Raw genomic sequence first — 17,074 nt, 5'->3', positions numbered from 1 at the left:
GAATTGGAAGCAAAGAATGTCAAAGATTATGAGGAGTTGAGATCGACCGAATTTTGAAGAGGGAAGAGAATAAAAGAAATACGAACGGGTGAGAGAGTGACGACGGAAAGGGGAAGGAGTAGAGAGGAGTTGAGCGTTTTTAGAAGAATAACTAGAGTTGTTATTAGCTTAAGATTAATAGACTTGAGGATGACATTCAAGTCTATCAGGATCGACAGGGTACTCAGAGATGTGAGTAAGAGTGTGAAGAATGTGTTTTGTCGATGGTGAGAAGGAAGGGAGGGAGGAGCGAGTCGAAGAAGGAAGGGAATCCCAAACAATCGAGCTGACGATCATCGCATGACTGAATGATGTCATCAATGATGTCATACTCTAGAATCGGAACAGCGGAGAGCGGAGAATGAGGCAGAGCGTGGAGCGCCACTAGCAGAGAGCGGAGAATGAGGCAGAGCGTGGAGCGCCACTAGAGCGCACCCCAGATCGGTAAAAAGGCGTAGAGCAAGGGCGAAGCGAGCAGCGCTACTAGAGCGCACCAGAATTCCAACATCTTGCCTGCTCGCCGAGAAGGATAACTCTTGGTGAGCAGGTATACAAACACCTGCCCGCCGAGCCTGCTCGCCAAGAGCCCCTCGGCGGGCAGGTTCAAGTATACCTGCTCGCCGAGAGGCTCTCGGCGAGGTGGGATCTGTATGCCTGCTTGCCAAGGATTTCTCTTGGCGAACAGGTATAAATGCACCTGCCCGCCGAGGGGCTCTTGGTGAGCAGGCTTGGTGGGCAGGTGTATGTATACCTGCTCGCCAAGAGGCTCTTGGCGAGGTGGGATCTGTATGCCTGCTCGCCGAGGATTTCTCTTGGCGAGCAGGTATACATGCACCTGCCTGCCGAGGGGCTCTCAGTGAGCAGGCTTGGCGGGCAGGTGTTTGTATACCTGCTTGCCAAGAGTTATCCTTCTCGGCGAGCAGGGATACATACACCCACCCGCCAAGGGGCTCTTGGCGAGCAGGTATGTGTAGTTGCACCTGCCCACTGAGGGGCTCTTGGCGAGCAGGCACGGTGCACGCTTGTGCACGCCTATGTGGGGGCATGCACGCCCTTGATAAAGGCCCAAAGGGCGTGCGGTCCCACACACCCTTTTCGAAGGGTGTGGGAGTGGGCGTGCCCCCAGGGGAGGGGTGTGCATTTATCAATGCCCGTTCTTGCTCAGGCAAAGGCTGAGCAGCAGCTGGGCCTGGGCCAAGGCTGAGCAGCAGCTGGGCCTGGGCCAAGGCTGAGCAGCAGCTGGGCCTGGGCCAAGGCTGAGCAGCAGCTGGGCCTGGGCCAAGGCTGAGCAGCAGCTGGGCCTGGGCCAAGGCTGAGCAGCAGCTGGGCCTGGGCCAAGGCTGAGCAGCAGCTGGGCCTGGGCCAAGGCTGAGCAGCAGCTGGGCCTGGGCCAAGGCTGAGCAGCAGCTGGGCCTGGGCCAAGGCTGAGCAGCAGCTGGGCCTGGGCCAAGGCTGAGCAGCAGCTGGGCCTGGGCCAAGGCTGAGCAGCAGCTGGGCCTGGGCCAAGGCTGAGCAGCAGCTGGGCCTGGGCCAAGGCTGAGCAGCAGCTGGGCCTGGGCCAAGGCTGAGCAGCAGCTGGGCCTGGGACAAAGCTGAGGATCAGTTCGTGAAAATTGCACTAGAGGCTGGATAGCCAGCTGGAGCAGGTGTCATGTCAGTTGTCATCTAGTGACTACTGATTTTTCCTGGTGTACTGTGGGTCCATTTTGGCAGGTGTTCAACTAAGGAAAGCTACCAAAAATGTATCCACGACAGTCTTTCCCTCCGGTTGGAACAATGTAATTTGTGTTTTATGATTCTGTAGGAGGCTAGCTTAATAAATACTTGCTGGTAGCCTGGTATTGGTAATAGCCATGTGAAAGTGCTGTGCATGAGAATCTGAGTTTGTAGTTCTCTTTTTCTGTTTTGCTTCATTCAGCTTCTGTCCCAATCTCATTCCCCAGGACAACAAGAGGTAATGCAGGGTAATGCTCGATTCTGCATGATCAATCCCTGGGCTCTATTCAATTTTCGTGTTTTATTTTTTGGGCTTGCCCCAAATTGACAAGTTTCCCTGCTCGCCACAAATGGACGAGGTACTTCATGGTCGAGTTAGAGGAAGTATAGTTAAGGAGAGAAGCTTGCACCTCCCAAGATCTTAGGTCTAACATTTACATAATCGTGTAAAGCCTGCTACATAAATAGCGCGTCTGAGGATGAGGATTGAGGAGAGCAGGATAAACCTTTTTACGGTTACCAATCTCATGTTGAGATAGTTGTGGCCTCGGTCGGAGATGAGAAGACAAAACCTGAAGCCGCTCATGACAAATTCCATGTAAGCACGCGGCCTCCAGACTCCGACCGAGCACATATTAAATATACAGATTTTGTGTTTTGTCAAGTAAAATTGTGAAAGTCGCAGTCGTCCTCCGCCGTCCTCCGGCTTCCGTCCAGGGATTGCTCATAGGTCTCCTTGACCCCTGCCTACTGATCACCAATCTGGCACACTTCAACCGGCAAATACATAAACGCGCTTCAAAATTAAGTAACTTATTTATGTATACATTTAGATAAAACGTTGGGCTTTGCAAGACAGTGAATGCGAGGGAAGAGGCTCCTTCTGGACATACGTTTTAATCATCCTTGGTTGCCTGCAGGTGTCCAAGAGCTGTTCGGTTCCAAGGTAAAGCACACACGGTACACTATCATCGTCAACACCAATAAGGACATATACGCCATAGCATGGAGATGATGAAAGACATCCGCTTAATCCCGACGATCCCGTTCACTGGCACCCACGGTCTACTTCAAGCGCTCCAGGTCCTGGTTCAGATCATCATCGGCCTGTCCATAGGCGGGCTGACGGTCCCTTCGCAATCGTGGTCGGCACAAGGGTTCAGGCTGGGACTATTAGTCTGGCTGGTCCCGAAGATCTTCGACTACTCGACCAACCGTCAGTACTCGTTCGGAAATGCGTTGGCTGATCAGCTCATACTCTCGTGTGTTGGCTGGAACCTGCTCACCAGACTGTTGGAGCTCTCTCTCCTCCCGTTCATTTCACCCGGCCCACCGCGTTGGATCCGGCCAACGAAGGAGGAACTCGCGCGCGTCTTAAAACTCAGAACAACTCGACCCTTGTCTAACACCACTCCTGACCAGCTCGACCAGGCCTCCGAAGAGCTGATCCCCCGACAATGGGAGCATGTGCCCTTCCCGGCCCCATTTTCGCTCGACCGGCTCCTTTACGCATACGACTATCTAATGCTGATCCGCCCGACTACTTCAGACCTTCTGCCATGGCAGTTCCGGGCATTTGAATGGTCGTTGCCTGCCCTGACCGCCGGCGGGGTAGCCGGCCGACGGTTTGGGAAGCCCGAGACTGGGCCGAGGCTTGCATTCGCCCATCTGCTCGTCTATCTAGCCTGCTTCGTCTATGTCGACAACCTTGCGATCCGCTCGATTGGCGAGATCAAAATGGCCGAGCTGGCCATTGTTCACCAGCTCCTGCTGACGATTGCCGCGGGATGTCTGATTGGTTTATCCGGAGGGCCCGGAGAAGCAGTTACATTCCCTTTATTTATCACCCGCAGGATCTTTCCGCCAACTGCCCTCCTCGCTCACTTCAACCAACCCTACCTTGCCTCAAGCATCCAGGACTTTTGGGGAAACAGATGGTGCCACTGCTACTGCTCTATTCAAACACTCTAGCGCACATTCTCACACTCTACACTTACTCATCCCCCATTTCCACAGGCATCGCAGAGTCCGGCGACAGCTCACCCGCCTTGGCTTACTTTTCCCGCTTGGCGGAACGAAAACGGGGAACGCATTTTGGGCTTATTTCCTTAGGTAACGCTTCTGATCTCTCTCGCCAGAACCAAAACTCATCCCTAACAACAACATCACCAACACCAAAAAACCCCTAATGCTAAATGAAAACTAGCGCCATGCTCCACTCCTTCATAATCTGTCGCTCAAAGCCCGAACCAAGCCTATCCGATCCGACAAGCTATCTGGCACTGTTCTTCGACCTCCCCACCTTCGCCTTCTTCGTTTCACAAGGCCTGGCCATGATCATCGAGCGTCGACTTATACCGTCCAACTTACGTCGAATCTGGCTCTGGCTCACGATCATCATCGCCGGGCGTTGGTACATCGATGGCATTCTTAACAGCTACCTTCTTGCGGACGATCGGTAACCCTTGAATACTCCCATCTCATTGGAACTCTGTTGTTTCTGTACTTCCATATGTCGGATTCTTCTCTCTACATCGCGTTCATTCAGTATCCTTAACTGAAACACTCCTGCCAGTACCCGATCTTTCTTGAACCCTCTCTTTCCTTCCCTCTTGTTTTGCTTTTTTTCTAGTGCTTACAAATCATCTCTAGATACATACATAAATCCTGGTGTATAAACATATATATCATTAGATCCCTTCTTCATCCATAGATGCATATAAGCCGCAAACTTTCTCTATATATCTGTCTCTATCTCTTTCTTGTATAACTAAAGATATGGAGATAATTCACAAACTGTAAAAATTGCTTTGAGCACAGTGGAGGTTGGCAATCCCACATTGCAACCCCAATGCATGCTTTTTTACAGTTTTCAACTTTGTAGTTTGCAAACTCATGTTTTCCCAAAATCCACACTTGCTTGCTCAGTATCAAGAGATAGGATTGTTGAAATATTGTAATCCACAGTGTTCTAAATATCAACTCATCAGGCATGGGCTTACTAGCCTCCAGCAGCCCACACAGCGCACAAGCAGGTGATGTGTAAATAAAAACATCACTTCTGCAATGACTCTGCAGTGACTCCACAAGTTAGGTATGTATTTGATTTCACATCACCTGCTTGTGTACTGTGCCAGTTGGTCAAGGCAGCACTTTGAACCTAGTGACTAGCTTCAGAGCTAAGATTTCTGGTTCAAATCCTTCCCAATTCAATCATTTTCCACTAAAGTTCTGCAAAATGTATCAGGGATGTTCAAAGTTGACTTACATAAAATCAAAAACTGGCACTATCCAGAGTGCCAGAGGCACTATGAATAAGTTGAAAAAATGTGTACCACCCAAAGACCCAAAGGGGCAGATATTCTATCTAAAATGGTACATACAAAATCAACACTCAAAAGCTTCATGATTTTATCATTTGGGCTAACTTTGTGCATGGGGTCCCCTGTAGCAACAATCACCCATATTAAAGCTGGTGAACAGCACAAATTAGCAACTGCTGCCGCATGGCACAGACAGATTTCCACACTGTTCATCAAATGTATATCAAGGGTTGGACCTCAATCACTGGTATATTTGATCACCAGTTGATGCAGTCATTGAGCTATGTAACTCAATGACCTTTCAATCCAGTCATTGATTGAATCAATGAGCAGTATGAAACCAGCCGCAATCCCATTCATTGAGGTGGGTATCTTGATAATCAATACTATTCCAGTCATCAAGGTACATACATACCATGATGACCAGTGTCATTGTTCATACTGGTCATCAGCCACATTTTGGCAGGTGTGCTGGTTTGTGTATGTATGACTCCAAGTGCAGCCAGGTCAGCTGGTGCGGAGGGGGGTCTCCCTCCAAGGGGCATTGACAAGTTTGGTATGTCAGGGGTGGTATTTGTGGATGTGTGGGCAAGTTTCTGTTTTGGTGTGAAATCAGGTTTTTTTGGGGGGGCAGATTGGCGTGTCAGGGCCTCCAGAGCATCAAATATCTTATACGATTCCCTATTTAGAGGGCTTAGTACAAGCCTGGCTGGTGTAGGGAGCACCAGGGGAGATATGTTCCCACTCCCCAGGGAGTGCCAGAGCTGAATTTGATGTGAGTTTTGGTCGTATGTGAGCCTGATGTGCATCAGTAACTCATACCTAAATAAATTGAAGTGGATGCAGAAGTGAGTCAAAAGTCAGTCAGAATTGATTTGGGAGTCAACACAATGTTGTGCAGAATTCTTTTGTTTTCTAGGTACAACTAGAGGAAAAAATATGATGAAATGATATTTCACCCAAGTCCAACTCATCAATTGCTTTTGTTTGATGATGTCAAAGGATAGGAAAGCAAAATTGCCATTCTTGAATGTAATTCCTGTAAAAAAAATGAGTTTCTTGTAATTCACATTATATGCCCTCATGTACAAAATTAAAGTAAAAGTCAACTTGTTATTATTGGGTTTAGAATTTTGGAATGTGGTAATATTGCAGTAAAATTAGTGAAACTCATTTTCTTGGAAATGCTGTAATTAATTTGAATTTGGCTAAAAAAATGGTGATAAACTATTGTATTGGGGTGAAAGTCTGAGGTAAGTCAAGGTTGGATTGCAGTGCCACCCTAGTTTGGCCACATATCCTGGCCTCTTCACAAAAATGATTGTGTGATTTTTTGTTTTTTTTGCTTTTCAAAATCCACGTGTGCACATGCAAGTGAACTTTTTTGCACTTTGCTAATAGTCACCCTAATGTACGCGCTTACATTGAGGTGGAAATATCACAGGATGGGCCTTTCACAGCCACATGAAAAGTAAAAACTTTGTGTTGAGACACCAATTGTCCCCCTGATGTACGCGAGTACATGAGGGGTACAATATGACATAGTGCGCCTTTCACATCCCCATGAAAAGGACACACTGGTCATGGAGCCAAGAAAGGCATATATTTTGGATGAGTTCTGGATGAATTCCAGATGAGTTCTGGATTATTCCTTGGCAAGTTATGGTTTATTTCAGGATAATTTCCAACTGATTTCAAGCTGACTTCCAGTCTTGTTCATAACTATTCAATATTTCTTTACCAAAGGCCTCCAGCACAGTTATGGAAAAAAGTTACGGTAAGGCACTCCCTGGGGAGTGGGGACATATCTCCCCTGGTGGGAGCCCCTTGCAAAGCAAGCCTTCAAACACCAGGGAAGAAAGTGTGGCACTCTCTAAAGAGTGCCAAACCATGACTTTCTTCTGCAACCCTGTAGTATGTCAACTGTTGTAGCATGTGTAATTCAAGCTTAAGCCAATTTTGATGTTATGTCCAACTGAGGCTGATTGTGTCTGTAACTTAATATGGTGGAAAAAAAGTTTTTCACCTTGGCCAATTTGTGACCCCATTGCAAATCAAATTGAATTGTATTTGAAGGCTTAGTAGGCTCTGGGGTCTTGTCATGGGCTACAGTCACAAATTCTGGATGTGAAAAAGGTGATGCTTTTGTGGGATCCCATGAGGTAAGACCCCAAATTCTAGCAGCATAAGTGAAGCAGTAGACTGAATCATAAAAACAATATGTTCCAGCAAATCCATAGATTAGAATTTCAGGAATGTTGATTTGAATCTCATAGAGCCAAATATATAATAGTTTCTCTTTAATGGCATCTCAAGACCTCCCAGGTGGTTGGGTTAGGCTCAATGGGGAATCTTGCCTGGATTGAGGTTGATCTGTGAAGTATGATGGTGGAAGATTGCAGTTGTGGAGCATGTTCAAGTAAAATTATCTCTTGAGTTCTTTCTAGAGATGGTCATTGGGCACTCATTGGCAGGTATCTGCCACCCTTCAGCAGGTACCTGTGTGCCCTGTCAGGTTCATATGGGGTTCAAGGTGTTCCAATTTAGTCAAAATTCAAGGAAGGAGCTCTGCACCGGCCATGGGTACTGCAAGGGCTCACAGGCACCTTCTGAAGGGTGGTGGGTAGCTGCCCATGGGTGCCAAATTGAGATCTCTAGTGACCTAGTCCTTGCTCCCTGACCAGCCCCTTTGCGACATGCTCACACAGGTGCTACATCTGATCCCAAATGTTCACTCATGATCCAGGTTAGCCCTGGGCTCAGTCCGCTTGTCACTGGGGAGAAGTGCTGGGGGTGAGTTTGCTTGGCGAAGATGCATTACTTACCTGTCACTAGCGTGACATGTCCACCGCAATGTTCGGCCAAACGTTAGGGTGGACATATGTATTTATGGTCCACTGTATGTACAATGATGCTTGGCCAAACATCAGTGGAGTATACTATATCGTTTCACTCACAGCTGGTCATGGAGGAGGAAGGGACCGACTAGATAAATCTCCATGACCAGCTCTACCAATCAAATGATTGGTACAGCTGGTCATCGAGAGAGTAGGGAGCTCCCCTCGATGACTGGTAGAGTTGGTCATTGAGAGGAGCTGTTACACCTCTCAATGACCACCTATACTGGTCTTCGAAGGGAGTTGCAACTCATCCCGATGACCGGTACAGTTGGTCATTGAGAGGTGTAACGACTCCTCTCGATGAACCGTACAGACTGGTCATTGAGAGGAGCTGTCACTCCACTCAATGACCGGCACAGACCGGTCATCAAGAGAAGGTGTACATAACTCCCCTCGATGACCGGCACAGGATGTCTTCGAAGGGAGTTACAACTCCTCTCGATGACCGGTCATCGGGAAGAGTTGTAACTCCCCTCGATGACATCCTGTGCCAGTCATGGAGGGGAGTAACAGCTCCTCTCGATGACCAATTGTACCGATCATCGGGATGAGTTGTAACTCCCTTCGAAGACCGGTACAGGTGGTCATCGAGGGGAGTAACAGCTCCTCCTGATGACTGATCTGTCCCGGTCATCGGGAGGAGCTGTTACTCCCCTCCATGACCGGTACAGGCTGGTCGGCGGGAGGAGTTACAACTCCGCTCGATGACTGGTCTGTACCGGTCATCGAGGAGACTCTCCTCAATGACCGGGACAGATCAGTCATCAGGAGGAGTTAATCCCCTCGAGGACTGGTACCAGTACCTGGTCATTGAAGGGAGTAACTCCTCCATGACCAACTTATATCAGCCATTGGGAGATGTACCTCCCCTCGATGGCCGATCAGTACTGGTCATCGAGGGGAGCTACACCTACTCCCGATGACCGGTACATACCAGTCATCAGGAGGAGTCATTACTTAGTCTCCTCGATGACCACCTGTACCGGTGATTGAAGAGAGTTACTACTCCTCCAAAAGACCAGTACAGACAGGGGGAGTTGTTACTCCCCTTGATGACCACCTGTATCAGTCATCAAGGTGGTTACAGCTCCTCCCAATGGCCAGCACACCACAGATCGGTATTCCAGAGGGGGTTTTACTCCCCTCAAAAACTGGTACAGACCAATGATTGGAAGCTGTTACTTCCCAATAACCTGGTTCCTGGATGTGCCTCAAACTACACATGGACTTCACACCAACATTTTTGGAGGAAGTCAGCCCTGCCAGAAAAAGGGAGAGAAGACAATGGCATAAGCCTTCATACAAATGTATATACACTTCATTCCAAAACCGCTTGGATGTGTGACAGAGATGTCACATTGGCACCTGCAGCGGGTACCTGTCACCCTTCAGCAGGTTCCTGTGTATGCTTGCAGTTACCAATGGCGGCAGTTGGGGGTTCCATTTTAGTATGAGTTTATAGAAATACCTCCACACTGGCCATGGGTACCTGAAACAGCACACAGGTACCGGCTGAAGGGTGACACGTTGCCGCCGTGGGGGCCAATGGGTCATCTCTGGTGAGTGATACCCAATTGGCCTACACACATAACGAGCCCCTCTGAACATACTTATCGCAGGAGGGGGCGAAGATTCTTTTTGTAAACATGCTCATGTAAATGGTATTGAAACTGTAACTTAACTAAGTCCCTCAATCAGAGGTGCGGGAGCGCTGTTGCAAAGCAACCCTCCCAAGGAGGGACTTACTCCCTACCTTGCAAAACAGCAGGCAGAAGATGTCTGTTTTCAGCCTTTTTTGCTTGTCCCTCCATAGAAGCTACGCAAGGACAGATGGGGCCAAGCGACGGTGCAAGAGCTACGCTACGCAAAGCGGTAGCGCTTTTGGTAGCGGGCTGAGTGCTTTGCTTTTGCTAAGCATTTTAAAGAAGGTTTTATTTTTATTTTCAGCGGCTTGTAGCGGCTTTCCGCTTCGCCTTGTGCTAAAGTAGCCGCAAGTCGCTACGCTGTTTGCTAAAGTAGCGGCAAAAAACACTATTTTAGTGGTTACATTGCCGCTTCTATAGCCGGGTTTCTTGCACTATTTTAGCGGTGTTACTGTTGGTATAAAGCGACTCGGGGCGCTATCAAGGGGCAATAAATGATCTGATTGGACTATTTGAGCTGATATTTTCTTGTATATGTGCACTACAAGATTTTTCTGTATCATGTATGTATAGGTTGACGCTATTGAGAGACCAAAAAGAATGAAGAGAGGAAATCTAGATTTCTTCAATGTGGTCTTTATGATTTTTTTTTCTATTCTTGGCTGCATCAAAAACCGCGAGAAGGTCATCAAAATCTCCCAGAGCCCTCACCCCTTGACAAAGCCACAAGTGGCTACTAATGCAGCGTTTGATGGTTCAGGGTGAAAGGGATCCAAAACTGGTTGTAGCAGTGTTGGAAGCGGCTGAAAACGTTTGCTCAACGCATGCTGAGCTGCTCGCACACGCAAGATAGTCCCTGGCAAGAGAGGCAAGGACTGGGAAAGATGAGGCTTGATCCTGAAAATGAATCAGGATCAACAAAAGAGTGTTAGATCTGCACAGTATGATACAGCTAACAGTGAAGAGTAAACATAACTTCCACCAGGGCAAAACCTTCCCATTAATACCTAGGGAGAGGTTGGTTTTGTGGTATTGTTTCAATTCTTCTTTGTCATCCTCCAGTCCAGTGCTGGTTGGATAAAAGTTGTATTCATCATTGTCAGGCGCCATGGTTTGTGATGGTTCCTTGGTTGGTGAAGGGGTCAGCTTGAGCAGCAGCTGGCGCTCTTTGAATTTATTCTTGAGGAGAGATTGAACTTGTTAGAAAATAAAAGTAGCCTCCATGCCGGATGTAACACAGTGGCCATCAGGATAGGATTGCACTGAAGAGCAATTTTTTGATACTTTGTTGCAACTTTGATCATTGGATCAAACATTGCTTCTAACACACCACCTTTACTTGCAAACTTGAGCTTCTCCAAGGTATCAATAAGCCGGATGTACTCATAGAGCACCATTGAGGCAGAGGGGCCATTGGCCTCCATTTGCTTTTTCTGTAGAGACTGTAAAATGAAGATGTGTCTGGTGAGAGTTGAACTCACGACCTCAGCTATGCTGAGACACATACTAGAGTGCTGCCTTTACCAACTAGCACTACAGGCATGTACCTGTCGCTGCGGGATGCAGCGTCACCCTGTCGTTGCAAGCCCGCGTGACTGCGCAAGTAGGCGCAGTCACTGCGGCCGCAACCCCAAATGCAACGTCAGGTGACGCTGTGGGCCGCAACAACACCTATTTGGCCGTGGTGTAGGCTACAGACGCTTGTGGCTGCCAGCTGGGTGGTTGGTTGGTAGTGCTCATGGGTCAATCCAACAGCCCTCCATACTGTGGTGATACATCATGGTAGCAGACTAACAGAAAACTCAACATTTTCAGGTCCAGGGATAACTATTGAGAATTGTGAGACAGAGACATATCAACATGCAAGGACTCAAAGTTGATAGATAAAATATTGAACGGTACCTTCAGAAAGCTGTTCAACACCTTGATATTGTCCCACTCTGCCAATGATAACTCGTAAACTTTGAAAAACTTTCCCTTACCATTCTTGGTCTTGTTGATCAAGAGTTGATCCAATACCTACAAGTACAACATTGAATTTATTCAGCTCTAGTTGTTTATTTAGATCTTGAGGTTTTTAAAATCATCCAACTTACTTTTCAAGCCTTATACGCTTGATTCCTACTTTTGTATGTGATATTCCATTGTATGCCATAGCCACCAATGATTCCTGGGCCATTGTAGCCTAACTTGTGCGCCCAGACTTTGAACTCGGCCTGTTTTGCAGGAGAGCTGGCTATCCAACAACATACATAGTCAATCTAGAAGGAATCAAAACGGATTAGCCTAATTATAGTGACTGAGATAGATACCAAGACATGAGTCTGACAAACCTTTTTCAAAGTGGAGTCAATACCACTTGTAGCATACTTGCCTTTGGACTTTTTACTAGTCACTCCGGCCTCAGGGCCATCTCTGTGATCATCATTTGATTCGGACTTGGTCTCAGTGTCATCCACATCTTCAGGATTGATCTCTTTGTCTGCTTTGGACTCCTCCTCAACACCATCTTTGATCATTCCTCCCTCCTCGCTGATTGACGGCAGCAAGGCCTGAACCACAAACCAGAGCCAAAACATGGCAAAAGCAGCGTTGGTGGCTTACCAAAGAATCCCAGGTTGTACCATTGTGATTTTCAATCCACTTCAATAACTCATTTACCATTGTAAAGTTGTTTGAGCCTGAATCAGTTCTCTTTTAAAGAATGTAAACAAAAAAAAAAAAAAAAAAAAAAATCAAGTGAGCTTATTGAAGTTTGGTTGCATTCAGAAACAGAAGAGATATCAACTTGTACTTATCTTATTATGGAGATTGTTCTTGATGAGAACTCTGGCAAACGGCGCTGCAAGATACTTGCTGTTGTGGTGCCAAGAGATATACTTCATCAATAAGTGGTGTGAGCGATATTCCCAACGTTTTGTGATGTAGCATACAGATATGCCTAAAAATGCTTTGTGGCCGCCTTTTGTTGACAACACGTCAGATACTAAGCTAATCATTGATTCAGATTCCTAAAGAATACATGTCAAATTTTCAGTGCCGCCAAACAAGAACCAAGCTGCTGCGGCTTAGGACAGTGGAATCAGAGGGATACCTGGCTAGACTGAAATTGAACAAACCTTGATACCTTCCAAAACACCTCGCTGAAGAGAAAGATAAAGACTGTGTGCAGTTGTTGCTGCCCAGGTTTGCGAGTGGAGCTGGGTCAAAGACTGAAGGTAATCAAAGATGACGCAAAGGGTTTCATCTTCAAAGCAAAGCCAGGGGAGAGAGTGTCGGATCAACCAGAAAGCCATAAGCTTGTTGAAGGTTTTATTATTGAAGCGGCCCTTTCTCATGTATGTGGCAATTGTGGTACCCGGTTTGTTGATTGACTGAGTCTTATACTGAGCGTTGGACTGAGATTCAGTTGGAGGAAGCTTTGCACCGCCCTCTATAGCTTTGGATTGACCAGGACAAGCAGCCCAAATAGTGACTTTGATGTTTGAGCCATCCCAATGGATCTTGAGATTGTAGTACGACAAGTTCAAGGCCTTCACAATTTTTGGACACCACAAGCAAGTGTATGATGTAGTATCCTGCACCTGCAAGAAATATAAAAGTACGCTTTCAGTTCCATCTTTTCAAGGGCCAAGCTTCTTCTTGGTCTTGTAATCCATCAAGTGTGCAGCGGCTTTGGAGTTTTCCTCATTGGAGTCTTGCACAAGATGGTATATATTTTCTGAGTTGGCCGCATTGGTGGATTCTTGGGTGGAACTGGTCTGATCCTGGGTTAGATTGAAAAATAAATACTAAAATCAATAAAAAACAATAATCTAGAGGATAAGATAACTTATAACAACAAAAAACATCACTCACCTGAGCAGACTGGCTGCTCAAAGCAACGGTGGGCCGCTACGCTACACCAAAAAATGAGCTAACTGCGGATTACGCGGCCCTTTCCTCAGCATTGAACCACTTAAACTGGTGAGAATATTCTAGGAGCCTCCATGATCAAAATGGTCCAGCAGGACCATTGCATCAGGGAGTCAGGATATCCTGGTTACCAGATGCAGAGCCAAAATTCCATTTTGAGGACAGTTCAGCTAACATGGTCTGTTTTGAAGCATTCAACTGCTTGCCTTGCGTGGATTGAACTATAAGCCTCCCTGAGGGATCAGTCAATTAGGACTGCACAATTCAGGGAGTTTGGAAAATCTTGTTGCCAGCTGCGCCGCTGTAATTGGCAGTTAGCTGATTTCTAGCGCAGCGTAGCGGCCTACCGTTGCTCAAAGTATTGGTCACAGTCCAAGTTGCTGTGGTTTCAGAAGTTCTGGGTCCCTTGGACTTTGAAGGGATTTGTATGTCACTACAAAGAGCCCTTTGGGAATCAGATTGTGTTGGAACAAATCCAGGAGTGACAATAGTGGTTATTTTTTGAGCAGATTGGCGGATTGCAGCTGCCGGGGTGGGAGAATCATCAATCTGATTTTCTGGGGTTATTTCTTGGTCCAACATCTCAAAGAGTTAAACATTTAATTTGATTAGAGTCTGGAGAGAAGCTGTGGACTTGAGGATGGTGATGAAGTAAACGGATAGGGGTTTCTGATGAAAGGCAATTTAAATTGTTTGATATGTGTATTGCTGTAAGTATAACTTAGAAAATAACTGCCCAGTAAATATTTATATATAAATATTCTTGGTTGGCTTGTGGGTGACATTGACAAGCTCATCTGCCTGCCGTGCTCCTGTGGCTAGATATTTGTGCGCTGATAGCGGCAAACAGCGCCCCGCCCGCTGCACTTTTGTCGCTAATCCAACGCTGATAGCGGCAAACAGCGCCCGACTCGCTGCACTATTGCCGCTACTTCAAAGCAGATAGTGGCCAAAAAGCTCCAGAAACACTATAGCGCTTTTGCTTCACTAAATAGTAGCAAAAGCGCAAAAAAATGTTTTACAGTAGCGGGGCTGGCGCTTTGCTGCCGGTTTAAGTAGCAGGGAAGCCGCTGCTCTAACACTATTCTTCATATAAAAAAGCGGGGGCCCGCTTTGCTACGCAAGAGCACCGCGTTTTGTAGCAAAGCGTAGCTCTGGCAGTGTTGGGCCAAGTCAACTGCTCCAAGAGGTAGCCAAGAAGCATGGCTCTCTGCTGGTATTTTTCTTTTATCTGTAACACTTAAACGTGATTTTTTTTAAAAAATGTAAGAGCTGCTAAGTTTTGACAGGCGCCAAAAGTGTGGCTTTGACCCAGGCCTGTTTGAACAATGCCCTCCCAAAACCCATGAAGTACTTTTTGTTTCATTTGGGATTCAAGAGAGCTTTTGGAGGGATCCAACCTCAGTAAGGTGGCTGGTGTAAGTGCTGATGTAGGCGGACAAAACTGTCTACTCAGAATTTTGATAGCCTACAGGTGAGTTGAGATATCAAGAGTTGAAAACTTTGAAAGTTTTCCCCAGCCAAATGGGATTTCTGCTGCCTACTGTTTTACGAGGTAGGGTGTAAGTCCCTCCTTCAGAGGGTCGCTTCGCGACAGCGCTCCCGCGCCTCCAATTGAGGGACTTAGCTAAGTTCGATTGAAACTGGTATTTCAAGCAAAAAAAAAAAAAAAAAAAAAAAAACAATTCTGCTTGGTAGCAAAATTGCATTTTGGCCAGGATTTAAGTTTTACATGGGCTGGTTCCATAGAAGCTTGTTGGGGTCCTGTTCTGACAGGTGCAGAAATTACCACAAAAGCAATGGTTGGTGTGGTTTTGGTTGTCACAACAGAATCTTGGTGGAGAGGGGTAGACATGCCGGCATTGTTGGACCAACAAGGGTTTTGCCCATGACTCCAGCAGAGTTGAGTTGACACATGCCTCTCTGCGCTCCAGAAGCGCGTTGAGTGATCGACTCCTCAACCTTTGGGGACTGCCGCTCAGGGCCTATGCAACCCAAGCTGGCATCAAGATCATCAGGATCCTTGAACGCCCTCCCCCTCTGCGCTCCAGAAGCGCATCGAGCGATCCAGCCTTGATCCAGCCCTCAAATTTAGCACGGGGTCAAGCCCATGGGTGCAGATTGGCCAAAGCAATCAGCCGGGGATCAAACCTGAACGATCTCAAAGGACTCATATTTTATTCCTTTTGTCAAATTGTGATGCTCTTGTTGCATTTCCAACCGAGATAAGGTGAACTAATGAGTGTGTTGGTTGCCTAAGAGCAGGAGCATGGCCACTCTCTACTTGATGAAGAGAGATAAGAACAATAATAGAGAGGATTGTTGTGATCTGATCCAAGTAAATGAAAACCATTTCAGCCATCACTCTGAGTCTCATCTTTATCATTCAAGACTCCTTTGTTTCTTACTTGGATAGGGCCTTGGCCTTTTGGTATCCGATCTTACTTCGCATTCGCAAAACAGCAAAAAGAAGTGGCACAATGTTATCAACCATGGATTAAAATTGCTCCTTCATCAGCCTTCTGTTTCTTTCTTCCTTGCTTATAGCACCATCTGCTTACCGATTGGCTCTCCAACTCTTGAAATGAAATCGGCGCTGTTGGTCTGCGTTTTGTTGACTTTGTCTAGAAAAAGAGGACATGGGGTGCCAGCTCCTCCCTAATCAGCTCATGTCCTTGAGTTTTCTCACACCGCTTACCTTTGGCGCCGGTTGGGATTCGATGATTTGGCGGTGATTTTCTTTGAGTCTATGCAATCTTGCTGCTCACGGATGTTGGACCTGCATGCATGAAGATGTAACCAGTTTGACACGACCCCGCGGCGCTGATTTGGACTGCGGAAAGGGCATCTTTCTCGACTGATGAGAGCGACCGTTCGCCTGCGCTCGTCCGCCAACCGCTGCGTCCTTCGCTCGGGGGGGGGGGGGGGACTGTACGAGTCGTCCTAGAGCCCCGAGAGGCCCGGTCCTCGCGGCGGCCAGGCCGTGCGATTCCTGAGGCGCCTTCTCGAGCGAGGCAGCTCGACGAAAGAAGCCGCCGGGCGCGAGCGGACACAGCGGCAGCCCTGTTGCGCTCCCCCCCCCCCCCCCCCCCCCAACCCCTTGGGACTGTCTGCGGCGAGAGCCAGGAAGGAAGGCCCCCCGTAGTCCCCAGAGACAGCCAGGAAATGCCCAAGAAGGAAGAGCCTGGGGTGCGCTCGGGGTGCCCTCGCGATGGACCTCATGGCCACCTTGGCGCGGCCGGGAGAGTCTGGAAGACGCTCGGACAGAGGCCTGGTGAAGCAAGGGGTGCCGGAAACAGTGCGCATAGAGATGGAGCTCAGAACCACCGCACACACACACGTCCAGAAGGCCGGCCAGTCAAGGCCGAGGAGCGGGGCGCAACGGGCAAGCAAGCCGTAAAGAGCGACTGACGATTGACGCGATCTCTACGCACGAAGAGGCGGGGCCCCAAAGGCCCACACCGGGTCTCCTGCAAGAGCCGGGAAAAAGGAGGAGGAGAGGATAAACAAGAGGCGACGGCCATCCGCCGCGCGACGA

The 17,074-nt window shown here is 47.7% G+C and overlaps 1 protein-coding gene across 1 annotated transcript; it reads left to right on the top strand.

Annotated features, from left to right (window-relative positions):
* Positions 1 to 2,760: 2,760 nt before the first annotated feature.
* PtA15_13A98 (uncharacterized protein) lies at positions 2,761 to 4,217 on the top strand (the record flags this gene model as incomplete). The annotated part of the gene is made up of 3 exons (XM_053162779.1): positions 2,761 to 3,692; positions 3,772 to 3,867; positions 3,962 to 4,217. 3 exons carry the CDS (start codon positions 2,761 to 2,763, stop codon positions 4,215 to 4,217), a joined length of 1,284 nt encoding a protein of 427 aa, XP_053026254.1.
* Between the last annotated feature and the right edge of the window lie 12,857 nt (positions 4,218 to 17,074).

This window comes from Puccinia triticina, chromosome 13A (genome assembly GCF_026914185.1).
Source record: "Puccinia triticina chromosome 13A, complete sequence".
Lineage (NCBI taxonomy): Eukaryota > Fungi > Basidiomycota > Pucciniomycetes > Pucciniales > Pucciniaceae > Puccinia > Puccinia triticina.
This window is presented reverse-complemented; position numbering and strand designations above follow the sequence as displayed.